The sequence below is a fragment of the Ustilaginoidea virens genome, chromosome 1, assembly GCF_000687475.1.
Source record: "Ustilaginoidea virens chromosome 1, complete sequence".
NCBI lineage: Eukaryota > Fungi > Ascomycota > Sordariomycetes > Hypocreales > Clavicipitaceae > Ustilaginoidea > Ustilaginoidea virens.
Window position 1 is genome coordinate 4,670,651 of NC_057316.1, and position 24,293 is coordinate 4,694,943.

The 24,293-nt window shown below is 40.1% G+C and overlaps 1 protein-coding gene across 1 annotated transcript; it reads right to left on the reverse strand.

Moving 5' to 3' along the window:
- Positions 1 to 23,446: 23,446 nt before the first annotated feature.
- On the reverse strand, positions 23,447 to 23,846 carry UV8b_01047 (uncharacterized protein; the record flags this gene model as incomplete). The annotated part of the gene is made up of 2 exons (XM_043138545.1): positions 23,447 to 23,490; positions 23,528 to 23,846. 2 exons carry the CDS (start codon positions 23,844 to 23,846, stop codon positions 23,447 to 23,449), a joined length of 363 nt encoding a protein of 120 aa, XP_042994479.1.
- Between the last annotated feature and the right edge of the window lie 447 nt (positions 23,847 to 24,293).

Sequence of the window (24,293 nt, forward strand, 5' to 3'; positions counted from 1 at the left end):
TACGGTTAAAAGACCTTTTAGTGTAAGAGGGTTTTAAGCCGTTACTTTCTAATGCTGCCGTCTTCTATAATAAAGGGATGTATACCTTTATTGTGACCTATGTGGATGACTGCTTGATTGTCGGTCTGGATCTAAGCTATATTGACCAGCTTAAGACTAAGTTCCATAAGGTTTATGCTATAGAAGACCGAGGACCTGCCTCTTTCTTTCTAGGAGTGCAGATTATTAGGGATAGAGAAAAGGGCCTGTTATGGCTGCACTAATCGCAATTTATTGCGGAAGTCCTTGAGAAATTCAACCTTAAGGACGCACGACCGCATCTAATCCCGCTATAGCCCGGTATACTTGCTGAGGCTGACGATATGCCGCTGGATGCTAGTAATTAATACTTATTCCAGCAGTTGGTAGGGATATCGATATGGTTGATGATGATGTTAAGACCTGACCTTGCCTTTCCAACGCAATACCTATCACGATATATGCAATAGGCTTCCACTACACAGCTTAATGCTGCTAAGGGCGCTTTTCGCTACTTAGCTGGTACGGCAAATACAGCCATTTATTACCATCACTAAGCCGCTAAAGCTACCGTAGTATTAGCTGCATTTTCTGACAGCGATTTTGCTGGGTGCCGGCTGACTTCGAAGTCTACTAGTGGTTATTTTACTACCTTAAATGGTAGGCCTATTAGCTGGAGGTCAAAACGGTCTTCGACTGTGGTTTTGTCAACGCTTAAAGCCGAGTCTAATGTAATATTTGAAGCGATTCGCGAAGTGGAGTGGATATCTAATTTATTTAAAGAAATCCAAGTCGATATTCAACGCCCGATACCACTATACTGCGATAACCAAGGGTCTATTTCTAACGCAAATGACCCAAATTAGCATACCCGCACTAAGCATACCTTGCTTAAATTCCGGTATATACGTGAGAAGGCCCACGGTAGCCTGGTAAAAATATCTTATTTACCCACGATAGATATGCCTGCGGATAGACTTACCAAACCACTTCCAAGCCCGAAATTCCCTATATTTCGGCAGCTATTAGGGTTGCAATCCCTATAGCTTAACTTTTTTCTTGTTTTTTACGGGACTTCTTTCTTTTATTCTAACGCTAGGATTAGCCATGTTGCTAATCAGAGGGGGTGTTGAAATCAGCGCCTTTTTAGCTGTATTTTGGTACTAGTCTCGCCACTATACGACGTTTCTGCGTTAAGATATCGCGGTGGCTATACCAGGCGCTATGGTGGGGCACAGCGCCCCACAACGCCGATTATAGTGGGCCACAGCGCCGGTCACGGCACCGGCACAGCGCCCCACAGCCGGCCACAGCGGCCGGTCACAGCGGGCCACAGGGCCCACAACAGGCGGCGCATTTCTACGGGATTACCAAATGGGCAAACCAGCACTTTCGGCCTTCTACATACAGTCACCCGGTACACCGGTCATTTACGGCAGACCAATATAGGGCTTCCGGCCCGTACGGCAGGCTGTTATAGGGCATCCGGCACACCGCTATAAGCCACTGGGCTTGGTTGGGTATGCACTGGGTAGGATATTGGGCACAGACTGGGCACGGTTGGGCAGACCGACTTTTCGTCGGGTTTTTCGCTATTTTTGCGGTTTTTCATTATTTTCAACCACTTTTTTAAGATGGTAGAAATATGCCCAAAATTCCCTCTTTCTAGCTAGAATAGTCACCAACAATTAGAATCAGATTTCCCTGACATCTTTGCTCTGGTCAACCTCTTGTGCGCTTTAAATCTTTAACCAGCTCTTTGTTTTATTCTGCAACGCCTTGTACGCCACTGTCGGTATCCAGTACATTTCCAACAGTGTTCTGAATCACCATTTTGCAACAGGTCTTAATTGGGGGGCGATATATAAAGGGGATAATTTCGGATAGTTTATTCTTCCGACTCTAAGGAGGAGGAGGGGGGTATATTACGGGCTTGGGCTACGCCCGCGCTATAATATGGCTAGGACTCGGGCTGCACCTGCGTCTAGCTAAGAAGGGCAATAGATGGAGTCACAGGACTATACTAGGACTCTAATACGTATCATAATCGGGATATAAATAGACTAGATAGAAGGTTCCTACTTGGATCCTTTTCTTTCCTCTTTAGTCTATTTAATACATATTATTAACGCCTATTTGCAGTCGCCCTAGGGCCAGTCCTTCACAGGTGGCCCACAATAGGTAAGTTATAGCAATATTAGATTATTATAGTAGTTAAGGGCTTAAACGATGGAAGCTATACCTATGCCCAGTAAAGGAGCATACTATATGCATTTAGGGTATAGTTAGCAATTTATTCTCGTATTGCTACTTTTGCTAGAAATTATTATTCCCTATTCGCGATTGCTATCTATCGGGCCCAATATATACTATCTTTAGATATCGTTTAGTCCTAAATAGCTTAAAAGTAGGAGTCGGCGAAGATATATAGGCCGTAAAGTAGGGTAGTCTATAGGGCTAAGGTTAGTATTATCTTACTTTCTATTTTATCTATATCGAGTACTAAAATAGATAATGGTTTTAGGATCTAGCCGATTTATAGTTCTACCCTATTCACCTTTTATTCCTATTAAGAAAGCATATTAAGGCATTAGGCTTATAACCTTAGCCTATACTAAAGATAGAAGTTAAAGAGTATTAGAGTCTTAGCCTATCGGGCTTATTACTTAGATATTTCTTATAGTTAGGCGAAGTACTCTAGGTTCTTATAGTTAATAAAGATAGTAAAAGGGGAGGCTATTAAATAGAGTTCTATTAATTACGCCTTAAGGCAAAAAATAATAGCGAGGAGTTCCTTATCGTATATATGTTAAAATCCTATAGTAGCCTACTAGGCTGCTGGCCTAATGCCCTACTAGCTTACTGACCTTCTAGCCCTTATACCGCCTCTTAGACTTATGGTAGTCTTACCTTAGGCCCTTGCCTTTTACCTTAAGGATTTTCAGTGGATTATTTACTGTATATCAAGTAAGAAAGGCTTTATTGAAAAGGTGTGGCATTGCTAAATTAGCGTGGTTGCCCACTAGCGTGGTGGCGGCCTACTAGTGTGGTGGCTAGTCCACTAGTGTGGTGGCTAGTCCACTAGTGTGGTGGTTAGTCACTAGCTTGGTGGTTAGTCACTAGCGTGGTGGCTAATTACTAGTGCGGTGGTTAGGGTGGTTGGAAAGGCTGGATATAGTGGGGCTGCTGACGTATCATATACGTGGCATAGTGAGTATTACGGGAAGCTTTCTTATTGGCTATCCTGGATGCCTGGGCCACCCCTCCTTCGTGTATATATAGGATAGCTTTCCCCCTTCTTTCTAGATTATAGAAGGGCAGCACAATCGAGTCTGTTAATGCACTATATGCCTCTTAACTTTTTACCTTCCCTGCGTTTTCTGGTTATCTTATACTTGCCTTGCCTTTATACTTGCTCTGCTTTATAGCACTTGTATAGTCTTAGGACTTAGTGAAAAATCTAGTATTATACTAAGATTAGTTCATAGGTCGCAGATAGTCTCGTGCCATCTAGCTAGCTAGTAAGGCTCTGCTTTTATAGTGACCTTAAGAATTGCAATAGGTTATGAGCCCGGGTTTTTACTTCCTTGTTTTTACCCTACCTCTTTTGTGTTAACCCCTTAGTCTCTCTTGCTTATTAGTACTACTAATATAGCTATCCTTTGGTATCTTCGGCTTACCCTTATTAACTTTGGCTTACCTATTATCACCTTTGGCTTACCCTTTATTACCTACGGTATTACCCTGCGGCAATTAACGGCGTATCTAACGGCAATTTACGGCGTAACCTTACGGCACTTTTAGCGTAACCTTACGTTATTTTCGGCGTAACCTACGGCACCTACGGATTTTATAGTGTGATATCTACCACACTATACCACTGTATAATACCTTTGCACCTAGTGCACGACACCCACTGCACTGTACGGCACCTGTTATACTCTTCCACTTATAGCACTTTTGGTACGGCACTTACGGCACCTTTTATATTACGGCACCTATAGCACCCACGGCACCTACGGCACCTTTATATTACGGCACCATATAAGCACCTTGAATACTAATGCTATAATACGGACTTGCACAACGCCTATGGCATCCGTGCTTTTTTATACTGAGACCGGCCGCTATAATCTGCGGTTATTTTTATAGTAGGCTACTAGCCACTATATATACTGGCAATTCGACTAGTTATTCGACTATTTTACTGGCTATTTTACCAGTTATTCGACTATTTTACTAGCTACTTTACCAGTTATTCGACTATTTTGCTAGCTATTTAGCTAGTTATTCCTCTATTCTTACAACTATTGGCACCATTTTTCAACGGATTTTTAAGCCTTTCTTGCCCACAATAGCAGAATCAGGGTCTTCTACCTATAAGGTCCCTGAATCCGATACTGAAATTAATACTAATGTACAACTACAGCTGGATATGGACGATATAAAGTCCCAGATGAATATACTAACTGACCTTATACAGGGCCTAGTTAGTAGGCAAAATAACGTTTCCCAGGCTACCCAGGCTACCCAGGCTACTAATAAGAAGCCTACTAAAGCCACTGAAGCTGGACCTTTTACTAAGACTACCACTAAAGATGATAATAGTAAAGCTAACGTTATGGAAATCGACCAACCTTCTACCCCTATAAAATATAAAGGTAAAGAGCCTATTTATATAATGCCACCAACAACTATCACCAACCAAATTAGTGATGGGTCTATAAAGGAATTAGCTAAGACTGCCAACTGCTTTAAGGAGTCCTAAAAGCTAAAAAGCCCCTATAATTTCGACCAGTGGAAGCAAGCCCTTACAATACAACTCAGGGCCTTTAAAATAGCTAATTTTGTTAACGACCCCTCTATAGCAAGGCATTTTGATGAGTCTGAGCAGGCACTTTTACTACTAATGCTAAAGAATAGCTATAGTGAAGAAGCTGCAGAGGCTATAGACTGGTGTAATGACCCAGAGGAAGCTTACCTTTTATTAGTGGCTTAGTATTACTACTCACCAGAAGTACAGTGGGCATACTTATACCCTACCTTTCACACCCTTACCTTTACCGGTTATAAAGGCACTTTAGAGGCTTTTAACAGCGAATTTAATAGCTATATTTCTCGCCTTAGAATTCTAAGTTCTAAGATCGACTCTTTCGACTAAGTTAACTAGTATCTTTGGGCTGTAAAGGGGGTATTTACCCGCTAGATGGAACGCCAACGCTCTATAATTAGGGCATATAGCGCCTAGAGTGTTATTAACAGCAGCAAATTTAACCTCCAGTATTTTATGGTTGACCTACTAGAAGAACAGCGTTCTAAAGGGTCTAATAAGGTGGCTGCTAATAACAACCCCAAACAGCTCAAGGCTTCCAAGGACTCTAAAAATAAAGGGTCTGCTAATGCCGCTTCGACTAATAATAGTAAGAATAATTCTACTAATAATAGGAAAAAAAAGCAGCAACAGAAGAAGAAATAAGACTCCAGCAATAATCAGCAAGATATTGAGGCCTTTATTATAGGCAACTATAATACCTAGGATATTAACATATCTTATTCTTCTTCTATTATATCCACTGATATAAGCTATAGTGCTAAATCAGGCGGTAGGACCCCTAGGGATGCCCTCCTTTACAATATAGGCTCCACTTATCATATTATTAATGATAAGAAGCATTTCACCACTTTTCACCACTTTGAGAAGGATAATAAGCCTATTATTACTACTAGTGGTAGCCCTATTTCCCCTACTGGTTGGGGCACGGCACGATTTACTATACTACAGGGCGTTAATCCCACCAAATGGGGTATTATAGAGCTCAAGAATGCCCTATATATTCCTACCTTAGATATTAATATTATTAGCAGTGTAAAGCACTATGCCGCTAAAGGGGTATTAATTAAAAATCAGCTTTAGTCAGGAAGCCGTAAATACATCGGCATTTTTAACTTTAAAAAATACGGCTTTTTCCTTCCACAGAAAGGAATAGATAAACCACTACTGCATTAACCTTGCAGCCATTATACTGTTACTAATAGTATAACAGTAGAGGTCCCCAGCCCTACTAACCCTGCTGATTATAATGATCCTGAGGATACTACTATTACCCCCGTTCCTACTACTGCGACTAGTAAGGAACCTGTAGAGGCTACTAGCCCTACTACTAACTCTCCCGCTATTACGACTAGCGAAGAGCCCGCTATTACGACTAGCGAAAATCCCGCTATTACGACTAGCGAAAATCCCATAGTAGCTACTAGCCCTACTCCTGCCCCTATAGCTACTGATACAGAATACCAGAAGCTATTACAGTTAGCCGGCATTTGGCATGTACGGCTAGGGCATATAGGTATTTAGCTACTTAAAAAGACTTGTGCTAATACCTCTGGTCTTCCTAACCTTAATAAGGTTAAAGATGCTGATTTTCGCTGCCTAGCCTGTATACAGGCTAAGAAGGTTAGAAGACCTTCTAAAGATGCGATACCTAATCCAGCTAAATGCCTGGATATTATAGAAGGTGATACTTTTGCTATATCACCTATGCCATATAATAAACGACCTATTGCCCTTATATTAGTGGATAGAAAATCCCGATTCCGCTGGCTTTACTTGCTGCCTAATAGGGAAGGCACTGTTGTATTTAAAGCATTATAGAGCTTTATACAGAGCCTATAGGTCAGATATAGCAAAACGCCTATTGAATTCTACTATAATGGTGGAAATGAAATCAACAAAATGCTTAGTGATTGGCTTGTTAAACAGGGCATAGCTTTTAATACATCTTGCCCCTATATTCACAAACAAAACGGCCTAGCTGAGCGCTCCATTAGGGTTATAGCTGATAGGCTACGTGCTACTATGGCCTGGTCAAGGCTACCATCTAACCTCTGGTCTGCTGTAATTACTGGCGTTGTTATGCTAGTAATTATAACAGCTGTTACTAACAGACCTTCTAGCCCCTACCAGGAGCTATTAAAGGATTATAACCAGATAATACCGGAGTACTATCTTAACCTTATAAACCTTAGGGCTATTAGAGCAGCTATTGAAGTGCTTATACCACACGAAAAGCGTGTAAAAAGCAGAAAATTAGCGCCCTATACCGAGCCTGGTAGGCTCCTTGCCACTCTAGGTAATAATACTTACCTAGTCTACCTTCTAAAGAAGAAGGTTGTTACCAAAATAACTTTTATTACCTTTATTTATCAAAATGAAGGTATATGCCCTATTTCTAATGGCCTAGAAGGAGACTTTTATAGAGGGCAAAATATAGGTTCAGAGGGGGTATCTAGCAGAGAACCTGCTATTTTACTGGATGACCTAGAAAGCATACCAGACCCTACTAACCTTACTAGCATCACTAACACTAATGCTATACCGGATGACCTGGAAAGCATGCCGGACCCTACTAATATTACTAATAATAATGTTATACTGGATGACCTTAAAAGCGTCCCTGGTATTATTAATATTAATACCACCCCTACAATTCAGTCCCCGGCTACTATAAAGGATGACCTTATAGATATCCTTACTAGCCTTACTTCTGCCGACCTTGCTAGCCCTACTAGCTATACTGGCCCTGCTAGCCCTACCAGCCCTACCGACTTATTCCCTCAGGAAGGTAATACTTTACACCACCTAATATGGGATTCCTGCTATGCAGCTAAGCGTAAGCTAGCTAAAAAGGCCCCTAATAGTACGCCTAATAGCTGGAAGGATATGCTGCGAATCCCTGAAAAAGACCTTTGGATAAAGGCACTATTTAAGGAATTTGAGCAGCTTTTGGATACTAAAGTCTTCCAATTTATTCCTAAGTCTAGCGTTCCTATTGATAGGAAAATTATACGCAATAGGCATGTTTTTCGGGTTAAAAAGGATGCCAATAATCAGCCTATAAAATATACGGCTAGATTAGTTGTTAAGGGCTTTATGCAAGTCGAAGGAAAGGACTTCTAGCATACCTATGCTTCTACCTCTATCCCACCCACCTGGAGGGTTATACTGGCTTTAGCAGCAAGTAATAATTGGGAAATAGAGCAGATTAACTTTATAGGCGCCTTCCTAAATAGCGAACTTTCTAAGACTATTTATATGGATATCCCTGACGGATTTCTTGAATTTACGGAAAGTCTACTAACTAATAGCAAGCTTTGGTCTAATATACAGCGCCAAAGGCTACTTGTTGAAATCAGCGCCTTTTTAGCTGTATTTTAGTACTGGTCTCGCTACCGTACGACGTCTCTACGTTAAGATATCGCGGTGGCTATACCAGGCGCTATAGTAGGGCATAGCGCCCCACAACGCCGATTATAGTAGGCCACAGCGCCGGTCACGGCACCGGCACAGCGCCCCACAGCCGGCCACAGCGGCCGGTCACAGCGGGCCACAGGGCCCACAACAGGCGGCGCATTTCTACGGGATTACCAAATAGGCAAACCAGCACTTTCGGCCTTCTACATACAGTCACCCGCTACACCAGTCATTTACGGCAGACCGATATAAGGCTTCCGGCCCATACGGCAGGCTATTATAGGGCATCCGGCACACCGCTACAAGCCACTAGGCTTAGTTGGGTAGGCATTAGGTAGGCACTAGGTAGGATATTAGGCATAGATTGGGCACGGTTGGGCAGACCGACTTTTCATCGGGTTTTTCGCTATTTTTACGGTTTTTTATTATTTTCAACCACTTCTTCAAGATAGTAGAAATATACCTAAAATTCCCTTTTTCTAGCTAGAATAGTCACCAATAATTAGAATTAGATTTCCCTAACATCTTTACTCTAGTCAACCTCTTATGCGCTTTAAATCTTTAACCAGCTCTTTATTTTATTCTGCAACGCCTTATACGCTACTATCGGTATCTAGTATATTTCCAATAGTATTCTAAATCACCATTTTGCAATAGGTTATAAGCCTAATATCTTAAGGCTTCTAGCTTAAGACTTTTTTACGCTAACTTAAGATTTTAATGCATTTGGCAGCTAACCTTCTAGAAATCTAACTAATAAGGGACTGATCATCCCAGATTTAGGAACCTAGCTATTATATTAAGCTGCAACACATCCTTACAATAGGATTTTCTAAGGTTATTCCTTAATGCAGCTTTCTTCTAGATTTTTTATCTAGATTTTTAGTCTTAATTTTCTTCGCATTTTTAAGACATTCCGGCACCTTTTCTCTTCCTACAATAGCTAGTTAGAACGTTCCTACTAATAACCCAGGCCATAATAACCCAGGCTATAATAACCTAGGCTACCAAGTCCCTGATACGGCAGAGGTAGAAGAATCTGATAATAACCAGGAAATTGCCTAGCTTAGGGAAGACTAATAGGAAATAAGAAAAGAATTTAACTATAAATTTAATCGAATTAATTCTAAAATCGATTTTTTAGCTAATAAGGTAGGCACCTTAGTAGATAGACTAATTAAGCCTGCTACTAGCCTACTATCTTAGGATATAATAAATATAGATACCTTCTAAACCCCTATAGGTAAAGGAAATAACCTACTATTACTACCTAAAGCCCAGCAACCCCTGCCGGTTCCATCTAGTATTAGCAGCTAAGTCAGCGCTATAGCTATCAAGGAATTAGCTAAAACAGCCAACGGATTCTAGGAATCCTAAAAGCTAAGGGGGGCATTTAACTTCGACCAATAGAAACAAGCCCTTATAATTCAACTTAAGGCACTCAATATTACTAAATTTATTGAAAATCCTTCTATTACCAGCAGTTTTAACGATTTAAAGCAAGCACTTTTACTATTACTTATTAAAAATAGTTACATAAAAGGACTAACTGCCGCTATCAACTGGTGTACTGACCTAAAGTCAGCCTTTACGTTACTTACTAAATAGTATTCTCACTCATCAGATGTATAGCAGACCCACCTATACCCTACCTTCTATCAACTAAATTTTATAGGCTATAAGGGTACCTTAGAATCTTTTAATGCCTCCTTTAATAGCTACCTATCTAGGCTGCAAATTTTAGGCTCCTATATATATTATTATTAAATTACTCTAGGGGGCTATTCTAAGCTAGAAATGCCTATCTAGTACTCCGGCAAATAATCCAGAAGGGAAAAACCCGAGGTCTAGGGGGAAAACCCTTCCTACTAGTATAATTACAACAATTAGGGAGTCGGGCCCCCGGGGGGGCCGATAGGTTTCCGGCATATAGGAAAGGTAGGTACGCTATCGCTTAGGATTGTACCTAGCGGTAGTATTAGGAAGAGTGCGAGAGCAATCTAGAGAAAGTAAATCCGGAAAAAGATAGGTCTAATATCTATAGGGGAGGGGTAGTCCCAGGTCGGTATACTATAAATCGAAAGTAAAATAGGGGTTATACGAGCGGGGCAACGCCGGCTATACAATACGCGCGCTAGCTATACGGCATATATATTATATGGGGGCATTAGAGTAAAAATAAGGGAATTTTCTATTATTAGGGCTATATCGGCGGCGAATCGGCTATAAGGGGGGTGCTTAATAAAAAGTAAGCGGTATTAGGTCGGGGGTTAAAGTAAGCCAAGTATAAAGAGAGGGTATAAAGGCCTCTAATTAGGCGAAAATATAAAGGTATAAATATCCCCCGACTTCTTAATCCCTTTTTCTTCCTTTCTATATAGCCGTTATTTTTCTATATATAATCCCTTTAAGCCCTATTCTCTCTAGCACTATAGGGACAATACTAACCCGTATAATAGGGCGGTAACAATAGTAATAGCATTAGCATCAGCAATAATAGCAGCAATGTCACGGGCTCGGGCTACGCCCGCGCCACAATGTGGCTAGGACTCGGGCTGCGCCCGCGACTAGCCTCAGGAGTATCGGCACGGGGTCACGAGGGCTCGCTAAGGACTCGGCCCGTGCTACGTATGAACATAAATAGGCTACTTAGAGGCCCCTATTCGGGCCCTCTCTCTTTCCTCCTTAGTCTATTTAATATATTCATTCGACGCCTATTCGCAGTAGCCCTAGGGCCAGTCCTTTACAAGTAATAGCATTAGCAGCAGCAATAGCAGCAGTAGTAATAGCCACAGCAATAGCAATAATAATAATAGTAGTAATATACCGAAAAAGTCGGCATTTTTAGATAAGGGGGTAGGTACTACTTACTCCCGCTATACTAGCATTACTAACCTATTATTACTAGCCCGGCGAGCCATAAGGCTGGCCTTATAACCCTTACCTAACGCAAGCCGAAGACCCTAAATATTATTACTATTTTTAATAAGATAAGACCTAACTAATCGAACCCTAATCCGACTAGCATTCGAATAATAGTAATATAATATAATACCGTATAGGGCCTAAGGCGGCATATTTTATATATATTATAGCAGGGAAGACCTACCGACCCTTTAAATAAACTCCTAAAAACTAGGAGTCTATTTATACCCTCCTAAGTGCTTAGGAGGTACTAGCCGTAGGGGGGGAAGTATATACGAAATATAGAGACTATATAGGATAGGTGCTAATATAGATAGGTCGATAACTATTATACCTTCTAGTTAAAGGCGCAGTAGGTATTAACTACCCGCAATAGGGGGAAAATAGCAGCAGTAGTAGTAGTAGTAGGGGGGAGTATCGCTCCCAGGGTGACCCAGGAGGCGCTAAACCTTAAGAAGCATAAAGTAGAAATATTAAAGAGTATCTAGGCCATATTAGAGCTATTTATCTTTTAGGGGTAGAAAAAAGCGGCAAAAGGGGAGAAAGAGAGGGGGGAGAGGGAGGGGGGGCTACTATAGGGGCCGGTAGGGGAGGGGAAAAGGGGGGGAAAGGGGGGCTTTAATATTAATATTATAGCTTTAAAGTAGCTAAGAATTAATCATATTTATCTACCTACTATATCTCCTTTCTCCTATATCGGGATATTATTATTAGATATTAGAGGCGGTATTAAGCGGTCGGGATCGGCCTAATGCCTCTATAAAGGCAGGTCGCTAGAGCGATTAAGCGAGCTAGAACTAATCGAGGCGGTTAAGGCTAAAGATCTAATATATAAATTAATAAGCAAGGCTTAGCTTATTAAAGGCAATAGAGATCCTTTAGCGGTCTTAAAAGAGGCTTGGGCCGGTCCTATATAGCTATTAGCGCTATTATCTATATTTTAAGCAAAAGAGGATTAGGTAATAATAGTCTTTAGGGGCCTCCCTATATCGGCAGAAAGGCAAAGGCATAATAAGGATTTAGCGCTAGTAAAGGAAGGAGTTTAATCCGATCTTTTCTATATAAAGTTAGGTAAATATAGCCGATTTATATTTAAAGAGGCTATTATAGAGCTAAATTATTATAACTATAGATTAGAAGTCTAGGGCCCTCTCTGCCGCTATAAGCCTATATTGCCGCCGTTTTACTCTTACGGCGGCTTAATATTTAGACTATTTAGTAAGCTACTCTTTTGCTAGATATTCCTTGGCTATTAGCTACTATAGGTCGAGTTCTAAGAATAGGATATATATCTAGGGTCCTTTATAATCGCTCTACTAATAGTATTAGAATATCACCGCTACTATAGTAGAGGCGCAATTAATTCGCTTAGCTATCTTAATCTTTACTATCCTTTCTAAGAATCGCTAGCAGATATAGTTTAAATATAAATCGATAAGTAGTATAGCTACCTCGGTCTTAAAGATATCTATTAGTATAGCCTTAAAGGCCTTAATAACAATTTAAAGGCAAGATAATTATTCTATAGTTAATAATTTTATAATACCTTTTGCTACCCTACTAGGGGCAATAGGGGTATACTAAACTCCTATACTAAAGGCAATAGTAGTATAAATAACCTATATATAGACTAATCGGGCCTCCCTATATTAATATCCCTATATAGAGGCTGCTATCGCTATAAAGGCGAGTCGCTACCGCTCGAGCTTTTTAGCTATTTTTGCATAGTATTTATACTACTAAAGTTTTCAGTAGATCTTAACCCCTAGGAAATAGGTATACTATTTTAGCTAAATCGTTATAATCTTAAATCGGATTAGTATCTCATCCGCCTTATAGGCGCATATAAAATAGATAAGCTTATTCTTCCCTAGGTTAAAATTAAGCCCGGCTTATTTAGACTACTTATTATAGATTATCTATACCTTTTCGAGTAAAGTCTAAATCTCCCTTATACTCCTCTTATATACTATAATATTAATATTATCTATAAACCCTAGGGTAATAGTAGAGGCTACTTCTTTAAGCCTCTCGTAGAGTAGTATAATATAAATTAAAAAGAGGATAAAAGAGAGAAGGGACTCTTATAGGACCCCGGCAATAATAAATAGGTTATCAATTAATTTACCTTTAAAGTAAATTCGCGCTATATAAAAGTCAGTAAAGCTATAGACTTATACCGTAATTTATAGCGGTAATCCCTTTTCTAAAAGCAGGTAGGTAAATCAAATATAGTTTACTATATTAAAGGCTATAGATATATTAAACTAGAGGAATAAGGCGATCCCGCTATAGTGCCACGCTATATGAACTATTTCTATAAGAGTATTAAGGGCTATATCTATAAAACGATTAGCTTTATTTCCTATCTAAAGGTCTAAAAGTAAATTGCCCTTTTTAAGGGCAATAGTAAGCTAACGCGCTACCGCGGCTTTTAGGACTTTACTAATTAGGTTAAATAAAGATATTAGTCTTTAGCCTTCTGCTTTAGAGTATTCCTCTAATTTCTTTTCTAGCTTTTTTAGTATAACTATATAAACCTCCTAGAATTAAGCCGGGTAATACCTAATATAACAGGACTTATTAAGAAGGTAGGTAAAAGCTATAATTAAAAGGGGGCTATATACCTTAAAGAATCCTATAGGTAGCCCGTCCAGTCTAAGGGCCTTCTAGCTGGCTATATAGTAAAGGGCGGTATAGACCTCTTTATATATAAATCTCTTATATAGCGGGAATTTTATATTAGCGAGTTAGGGGAAGGTTAGGTCTGGTATATCCTTAAATATTATATAAGACTAAGGGAAGAAATATTAAGCGAAAACCTATACTTTTTCGCTATATATAGTTGCTAAAGGGTAGCTAAAGCTAGTGCGTTTGAATAGTAGAATCTCTTTAGACTTAGGGGGGAGGCCGCTATATAATCTAGCCTATTATTCTAAGGACTAAAGGTCTATATTTTATACTATAGCTTTCCTTAATACCTTTCTTTAGGAGTATTATCGCTCTTTTTATACGACCTAGGTTTAAATAGCTTTTATATCTTAGGCAGCCCTATAGTTTTTAGGGATATAGTATACTACCTACTTCTAGTATATTTTCTTCGCGGCGATAGCAGCTATTTTTATATAGTTATTCCACTATAGTTCTATAGTAGGAGCTCTAGGGGTTTTTTTTAGGGCCGCAATATCTATAATTTCTTAGAGTTAGTAAGTAAGCTATTTAGTATATATATCTATTTCTTTAGGAGAGCTAAGCAGGGCCGTAATAGCGGTAGGCATAAAGCGGTTTTTAGCTTCTGCCTAAATAAAATATTAGTCGAGGGATTTCTAGCTATTTTTCGGGTAGGCTTTAGCGGCTTATAGGTTACCAGTATCGATATAGATAAGCTATAGGATATAGTCAGACCTAGCGAGGTCTATATTACCGAGGTACTCAATAGTAAGGTCTTATATAACCTAGGCATAGTCTATAGTGCTATTTCTTTTATTTAGCGCTCGCTATATAATTTCGCTATAAGGGGTCGCTAGGCTAAGTCTCTACTATATCGTAAGGTCGAAAAAGGTATTAATATTAAGTAAGGTTCTATCTAGGCTATCCTATAAGGGATAGTATATATTAAAGTCCCTAATAAATACGCTTTAGGGTTAAAGCGGGAGCCTTATAAGGTCTATAAGGGGGGTAGTCTAATTATATTTATAGCCTAAAAAGTAGATAGAATAAATATCGATTTTAAAAAGGCAGACCTTATACTAATTAGGTCTTTACTTAGTAGTCTATATACTAAGACCATACCGCTTATAGATATATATTGCCGCTTATCCGCTATAGGCTGCTAATATATACTTACTAAGGCTTAGGCTCGGCAGGGTATAGCTAGGCATAGCGGGTTCTTAGATTATTATAATATCAGCTTCGCTTTAGTAGCAGAATGCTATTCGTATAAAGGAGGTTTTCTTCTATATATTCTAATAAAGCACTAATATTATACGGATAGGCATATAAGGGTCGGTAGCAGCAGCATATTAGTAGTTATAGTAAAGGCAGAGGTTAGGGCTAGAGTAGGTATAGGCTTTAGGGCTAATAGGGTCCTAATCTATCCTAGCATTAGGACTAGTTATAAGAATGCAGTAAAAGTATAATTTAATCTAATATTAAATATTCCTCTAGAGATAGAGCCCCTTTAGCTAAAGCAATAGCTATATTTATATAAGGAGGATCCTCTTAAGATAATACTCTTAATTAGTTCCCTTAGGGGTAAAGCGCTAACTACTTTATATTAGTTCTATTCCACAATAGGAATAGTATTTATAGATATTATAAGAGGCGCTATAAAGAGCCTAGGTCGGCTAGCATAAGAATTCCTAGCTGACTCCTACTACTTATTCGAGGTTCTATAGAGGCAGGATTATACTAGGTATAGGCTTTTACAATTAAGGTATAACTCCCTTTATCTATAGGAGATTATTAGGCAGGCCTATTCCCCTTCTAGGTGCCTTTCCACGCTATATCGGCTGCACTATAGGGCCGCTATATAGTAGGCCGCGATATATCCAAACTTAAAGCAGTTATAGCACTATTTAGGGTATAGAGCGTCATTATAAGGTTCAGCTTTAAATATCTCTGCCTAGTAGATAATACTAGACTTGCAGAGCTTATTAGCGAGGTCAATAGAGTTTACGCCTATAATTAGGGGCGTATATATAGTGGTCTTATATAAGCAGTAGGGGGAGGCTCTAATGAAGCCTTCTCTATTCGCTTTAGTAAAGTTTTAGCAAATTTCTTTAGTTGCGATATTCGCTATATAGCTAATAGGGAAATTCTTAATAATAAAACTGAATAAGTATCGGTTTAATTCTACCTCCTGCCTAAAGGCGGGTCGGACCTAAGTTATATCGGCGATAAGACTTTTTACTGCTTCTTCTATAAAGGTGACGATAGTATCGCTACTATATAGCCTATATACTATAATTATAGCATTCCTAGTAGTAGCTCTATTAACGGCATCTATAATTTCGACCGGTATTTAGTTATATAGGACCTCGCTAATACTATTGCCTTTAATTAAAATTTCCCTATAGATATATAGCGGGACCGGAAAGGGAGTAATAGTATATTAGGGTAGTATAGCAGTAGTGGCGTATCCTTATACCGCGATATTTGCCTAAGTAGTAGCCGGCGCCTATTTTAGGATATCCTAAAGGGCCGATTTAATAGCTTTTTCGATAGTCTTTAAAATTATATCGGTAAAGGTGCCAATAGGGTCCGGGGTAGCCTTACCGCAAGCCGTATCAGCTATAATTTCTATAATTTCTTACACTCGTTTTAGTACTATTAGGGGGATATAATCTTAGAACTCTTTTATTAATTCTTTAATTATAACGGCAATAGGTTACTTCCGCTCTTAGGCAGGCTCGGTTTCGGTCTAGTTATATTATATACTATTCGCGATCGTAGTGGTAGGGTTATAGCGGCTATATGTAATGCCGCCCTTATTCCTTCTATTAATATCTATTACTTTATTTGCGCCTGCTGCGCCCACTCCCTAGACGCGATACGCTATAAGCGAGGGGGGTAAACAGACGAGAGGAAGCGATTAAGATTATTAGAATTGATTTTAGAGGCGGTTCCATGCCGCTACCTAGGTGCGGGCGAAATCGCGAAGAGTTTTTTTTAGGCTCCTATATATAACCTTTCGACTAAATCAGCTAGTATTTATATGCTATAGAAGGGGTCTTTTTTCAGTAGGCAGAACGGCACTATATAATAATAAGAATCGCCTATACTCAGGGAAATACATTAAATATTAACCTGCAATTTTATATAGTTGATTTACTGGAAGAATAATGCATTAAAGGATCATTAGTAGTAAGGGCTACTACCCACCTCGTAAAGGTTAAGGGTGCCGCTACTAATAATAGTAGTAAGCCAGCTAGTAATAATACTAGCAAGGGTAGTAAAAATGTTGATATAAACTCGGAGTACCCAGTTATACATAGGGTCGCGCGCGTGGTTTCATATACCGTGAGGTCACCGGTTAAAGGTATGATTACTTCTTTAATTATGACTTTACTAATGACTGAATATCTAAAAGGAAAGAAAGGAAGCAAAAGAGGGTAATTATACGATATGGCCTTTTTGTGCGTGTGCCGTTGTCACGTGCATCGGCGCAGTCGGGCCGGGCTGCCCGCGTGCCCTACCGGGCTTAGGGGTAAAAGGGCAAAAGTGGCCACATCGTGCGCAACGGGTGTGCGCGGCACATCCGTCGCAATATGCCCAATTGTGCCCAATTGGGCACCTTACGATAGCGATTCCGACACTAGCAGCTTCTCTTTTTATAGAAGCAAACATCGGAATCGCTAGGATATAAAGCGCATATATAGAAAGAAGAGTGCGGCGCGGTCTCGGCAGGTTATGCCGGCGATAACGCTATCGCGCCGCGCGGCCGGCATCATACCGTACAGCCGGTATGAATATCGCAGCCAAAATAAAGGGGCAAAAAGGGGCAGTAGTAAACGCAGTAAAACAACACAACATTAAACATAGGAAAATCCACACACTTGCCACCCATAATATCACTAATACCTTCCAAACGCAGTCAGATATTAACCAGCCTCTTTACCTACCCTTCCACACATATAATAGCCTGATTACGGTCGATAAAGGTCTTAAGGGCTTTATTCGGCGTTCCTTTAGTTATTACATCGGCGAGGTTATTATTCCTATTAATCTAGCGAATCTTATAGATTTCCCGGCGCTCGTATAACTGTCGTAAGGCTATAATATCTATTATAAGCCTCTTCTCTTTCGTAGTGTCTAGCTTAATAAGGCATTCGTACAACGAAAAAGAATCTATGCATACTACCGTAGGAATCTTTAGTAGTCCTAACCTGCTGGTAATCATATTAAAGGTCGTGCCTATCGCATATACGATATCGACCCTTTGTACTATACTATACAGCTCCGAAGCGAGTGCGCTATATATTACACGCTTACTCTTTGTAGAGCTGTAAGTAATGATATTACCTATCAGGTTAAAGGCATTATCTGCTATATCTACCTCGTTCCCTAGTATAATCACGTAACTAATCTAGGAGCTTAAATCTTTGTTATTAGCAAAGGATCTGTCAACAAATATAAAGAGCTTGGCTGTAGTAAGGGCTAGATTAATATACTATAAGCCACGATCCTAGTTATTATACTGCTATTAAAGGCGCTTATTCAACCTCGCGATATCGTTAGGGTTAGGTTGCTGGTATTGTACCGCGATAGATAGGTCAAAAGACGCCTCAGGCTGGCAGACCGTAGCTATATAAGCACCGCGAGCGCGTTGCTCGATATAATTACGCTGGGCTGTAGGCGTATTCTTGTCGATAGTCGTGATCTTTATGCTTTAACCTTTCTGGCATAACGTCATTATGCTATTAGTCTGATCAACTGTGAGGATATATCCGTTGAATATCAAGGGTACGGTTAGTAATAGCCTCGTCTTAGGCTTGGCATTAAAGCCTGCCTTAGCAAGCTCGAATTCTTCCTATTAGAAAAAGGCATTATTACTTAGGCCGAGGGTATCGTTAGTCTGCATACCTACGATACCAAAGCATATAGTATCGCCAGTACGGTCAGGAACGTTAGTATCGTCAGTACGGTTATTACCGGCAGATATTAGCAAATAGGGGTTATAGGTTGATGTGGTCATGCCTAATTTCTCGCGATAGTGCCGGAAGTATATCGCCCACTAGTAGGTGCCTGCCTCAGCTATTCCATACAGTGGCTTTACCACTTCCATAATCGTATTATCGGGGTATTAATGCGCTATCTGCTTAGGTAGCTTAGCGATAATCGATCTGTTAAGGGTGGTGGATGACTATATATAGGCCTATATAATATCACGTATCTAGAGAAATAAGCCGTAAGAATATTATAGTAATAGGGCTAATAATATAAGTAACTATTAACTAGCCCGTTAGATTATAGGGGACTAAGTCAATATCAATTGCTTTTTATCATCATTATAACCTTGTATGACGAGTCGTAACTTCTTATACGGCATATCTATGCCTTTACCCTTAATCTCTCGTACTATACATAAGTTAAATAAACATTAGGCTCTATATTTACCGATATTAAAGATAACAAATCGAAATATATTATAGGCCTATAACGCTTCTATTTTTATACGGTTAGACTGTTCGAAAGGGGCTCTAGGGGTTATAATCTTCCCTTCCCGGCGTAATTGGCTAGCAAGCTGCAGGTCGGCTTGCTCTTTTACAGTCAGGAAAGAGGCATTAATAATAGTATTAGAAGCGATAGTATTAACGAAAGCCTCTTTTTAGTCCTTATTAATTATGACATCGGATATTATACGTGCTGGCAGTAGTAATAGTGATATTGGCCTGACTTGATCAGGGCTAGTAGCTGGCGATAGATATATCGCGACTGCAGGTATCGTCGATGATGTCTCGGCTATAGGGATCATCGCGGCTAGAGGTACAGGTGCAGCCGGTATCCTGACTTCTAGCCTGCCGGGGCGGGCCGGGCCTTCGGTATAGACGATATCTTTAGGATCATCCGTACCAGGATTAGTATTATAGTCGGGGTTGTGGTTATATAGCTTGACGACCATTGACCGGAACTTAACCGGGCTATATGGCATTTGCACGATATAGGTCTTACCATCGATACTGATTAGCCGGTATAGCCTATGCTATCCACCCTTTTCTCTTTATACCTATATATCTAACTATAGGGGTAGTCGGTGGATAGGCCGCGTATTTAGGCCGTTCCATTAGGCGAGGGTATTATGAACTTATCGCTTGGCGAGGTATTTCTTAGCTTTATTAGTGGCCTTTCGTAACGTTAAGGCACGTTATAATACTAATAGACTAAGGGGTGAATTATCCGTAAGTCGGGGATATACCCTAAAGACTAATAACATAGGCACTAGACCGTTAGGTCCAGCGGAATCATTAACAGCTTTTATAGCAAGCTATAATTTCTATTCCTTTATTATTTAGTTGCTTACTTCGTTATTAATAATAGTATAGGCTCGGCATAACGGGGCGTAGTATCTTTCGACTTTGCCAATGCTATTATAGGCTTCTATAGGAATTTTATCTATATTGATAGATAGAAGCCGGGCATTATAATAGAATTCGGCGGAAGTAAAGTTTGGTCCAGCATTATAGACTATTTAATCTAGTAGGTTAAGGTAGGTATCAATCCAGCATTCCTTAAGGGCATTCTAAATATCGTAGGCCTTCTGCCTTTATAGATCAAGAAATCTAGCTGCCTGGAAGCTTATCGCGGCATCCACAATATATAATACCGGCCGATTATTAATATAAAGGATATCAACAATAATTTCGTAGTTAAATTGGCTGGTATCGTCATCTTTAAGTGTGAATTTAAATCGGCTGGGTGCCTTTGCGTTCATCTAGTATTAATGGCATATATAGGTAATCTTCTCGATGATATTATAGTTAATATCATCATTATATCCGGCCCATTGAAGCAATTTAGTAAGCCTATTAATAAAGGGGTGCCCGAATCGATGATAAAGCTAACGGATTTCCTATGACGATAAATGGAAGGCTATAGTATCTATGGCATTAAGAGTCCACTATAGATGTCCCTATTTCCTAATAATTGGGACCTTAATATCCCCTTAGATTAATAGGTTATCAATATTATTAAGCTTTACGCCTATCCTATCTATATCTATAATAGAATATAGGAAGGGGGTGTTGCTATTAAAGATATGGAAGGGGATATTGCCGAATATCATCGGAACATTCAATATGCCAGAAGATATAGCAGAGCCAGCGCTAAAGTTCACCGTATGCTTTTTATTAGTCGCCTCGATAGTTAGGGTCTTTATTAACCTCATTAGGGCCTTTACTTAACCTAGGCCTGCTGTTGATAGGCCGGAAGCGCTAGTATCCAGTAGGATTCCGCGGAAGGTATAGTCACTATACCGTTCTTCTTCTAGAAAGGCAGAATTATAGTCTAATAATAAGGGCATTCGGAAGGGGTCAATCTATAGGAAGGCATATCGGCATAATTCATCCTATAGGGCTTATAACGTCTCGATAGATAAAGGTGACGGTTCTAATTGCATAGGGGCTAGGAAATATTGCGTGGCTGTAATTTATAGTGTAACAGCATTCTCTGCATCCCATTATGCATCCCCTGCTATTATGACTTCAATATCTTTAACGATATTATTAAAATCGGCATCTTTAAGGCCTTATGCGGGCCCCTCGTATTCCTATAGGAAAATGCGGAATTTCTTATTATCAGGGGCGGTATAATTAGAACGGTTCTTTAGCTATCGTGCCTTTGATTCTTATTGCTCTTTATTAGTATGGTTAGATGACCAATATCCTGATTTATTGCAAACGAAGCATCTTTTTTAACAAGGCCTAAATAGAAAGGCGCGATTTTATTATTGCCGTTAATACTGCTACTGTGGGCTGAATCGGCGTTAAGGGCGGGATTGACCATATCTACAGTCAGTGAATAATACCATATTATTATTAATATCGTTAGTATTGTTATTGCAATTCTTAAGGTCACTATAAAGCAAAGCCTTACTAGCTAGCTAGATGGCACAAGACTGTCTGCGACCTGTGAACTAATCTTAGTATAAATACTAGATTTTTCACCAAGTCCTAAGACTATACAAGTGCTATAAAGCAGGGCAAGTGTAAAGGCAAGGCAAATATAAGATAACCAGAAACGCAGGGAAGGTGGAAGTTAAGAGGCATATAGTGCATTAACAGACTCGATTGTGCTGCCCTTCTACTATCTAGAAAGAAGGGGAAAAGCTATCCTATATATACACGAAGGAGGGGTGGGCCCAGGCATCCAAGGTAGCCAGTAAGAAAGCTCCCCGTAATACTCGCTATGCCACGTATATAATACGTCAGCAGCCCCACTATATCCAGCCTTTCCAACCACCCTAACCACCGCACTAGTAATTAGCCACCACGCTAGTGACTAACCACCACGCTAGTGACTACCCACCACACTAGTGGACTAGCCACCACACTAGTAGGCCGCCACCACACTAGTAGGCCCACCACGCTAATTTAGCAATGCCACACCTTTTTTAATAAGGCCTACCTTACTTGATATACAGTAAATAATCCACTGAAAATCCTAAGGTAAAAGGCAAAGGCCTAAGGTTGGTAAGACTACCGTAAGTCTAAGAGGCGGTATAAGGACTAGAAGGTCAGTAAGCCAGTAGGGCATTAGGCCAGCAGCCTAGTAGGCTACTATAGGATTTTAACACCCCCTCTGATTAGCTACTGTAATAGCAAGCTAATCGTCGTATAAAGGATAGTGAAAGAAAATGCAATAAAAGTGCTAAGGAAAAACATAGGAAAAACCTTAGTAAGTTAATATAAGTTAGTATAAGTTAGCAGGCCCTAAGACCTAGTAACTCGCGGAACCTAGTAAATTTAGGGCCCGGCAGTGGCTTCGTAAGACCATCAGCAGGCATACTATTAGTAGGTAAGTAGGTAATTTTAACCAAGCCCAGCTGGGCTTGCTCCCTAATATACCGGAATTTTAATAGCGTATGCTTAGTGCGAGCATGAATATCAATTTCCAGCTCCTTACAAAGGTTAGAAAGCCACTGTACCTCACGGATAGTCTCAAGTAATGCATCAGATTCAGCTTCTAAAGTAGATAGCACTACTAAAGAGGCTCGCTTAGAACGCCAGCTAATAGGACCACTATTAATAGTAGTTAGGAAGCCTCCAGTAGATTTAGAGGTTTCTTTACAGCCAGCAAAATCGCTATCAGAATAAGCGGTTATAATAGGCTGTTGGTTGCTTTTAGTAGTACTAAAGCAAATAGCTAGGTTCTCAGTGCCTTTAAGGTAGCTAAAGCTGCCTTTTGCAGCATTTAGATGCACATTAGTTGCTTTCGACATAAACCGTGAAAGGTATTGGGTAGAAAATGCTAGGTCGGGCCTAGTCATCATCATTAGCCACATTATAGTGCTAGTAAGGCTCTGATAAAGGCTTTGATCAGTAAGGCTAAAGTCTTTTCCACTGCTAAAGTCTTTTCCACTAGATTCATCTAGAACCCCTAGTTGAAGTGGAATAAGCTGAGGTTTAGTATCCTGTAAAATCCGAAAAACAGGCCTATTGCGTATGATTTTCCTATTAATAGGAACGCTAGACTTAGGAATAAATTGGAAGACTTTAGTATCCAATAATTGCTCAAATTCCTTAAATAAGGCCTTTATCCAGGGGTCTTTTTCAGGGCTTTGTAGCATATCCTTCCAGCTATTTAGCGTGCCATCAGCACTTTTAGATAGCTTACGCTTCGCTTTATAGCAGAAATCCCATATTAGGTGGTGTAAATCATAATTAGGGAATAAGTCGGTAGAGCCAGTAAGGTTGGTAGGGCCAGTAGGGCCAGCAGAGCCAACAGGACCAGCAGGGCCAATAGGGCCAACAGGGCCAGCAGGGCCAATAGGGCCAACAGGGCCAGTAAGGCCGGTAAGGTCGTCTTTTGCAGTAGCCGGGGACTGTAGTATAGTACCTTCTGACTTAGGAAGGTAATCCACGGTGGCATTAGTGTTAGTAATATCATCCGGGGTAGCATTAGTAATGCTAGTAAAATTAGTAGGGTCCGGCATGCTTTCTAGGTCATCCGGTATAACATTAGTATTAGTAATGTTAGTAAGGTTAGTAGGGTCCGGCATGCTTTCTAGGTCATCCGGTATAACATTAGTATTAGTAATGTTAATAAGGTTAGTAGGGTCCGGCATGCTTTCAAGGTCATCCAGTAAAATAGCAGGTTCTCTGCTAGATACCCCCTCTGAACCTGTATTTTGCCCTCTGTGAAAGTCTCCTTCCAGGCCACTAGAAATAGGGCCTATACCTTCATTTTGGTGGATAAAGGTAATAAAGGTTATTTTAGTAACAACCTTCTTCTTTGGAAGGTAAACCAGGTAGGTATTAGCACAGGTCTTTTTAAGTAGCTGAATACCTATATGCCCTAGCCGTATATGCCAAATGCCGGCGAATTGTAATAGCTTCTGGTATTCTGTATCAGCAGCTATAGGGGCAGGAGTAGGGTTAGT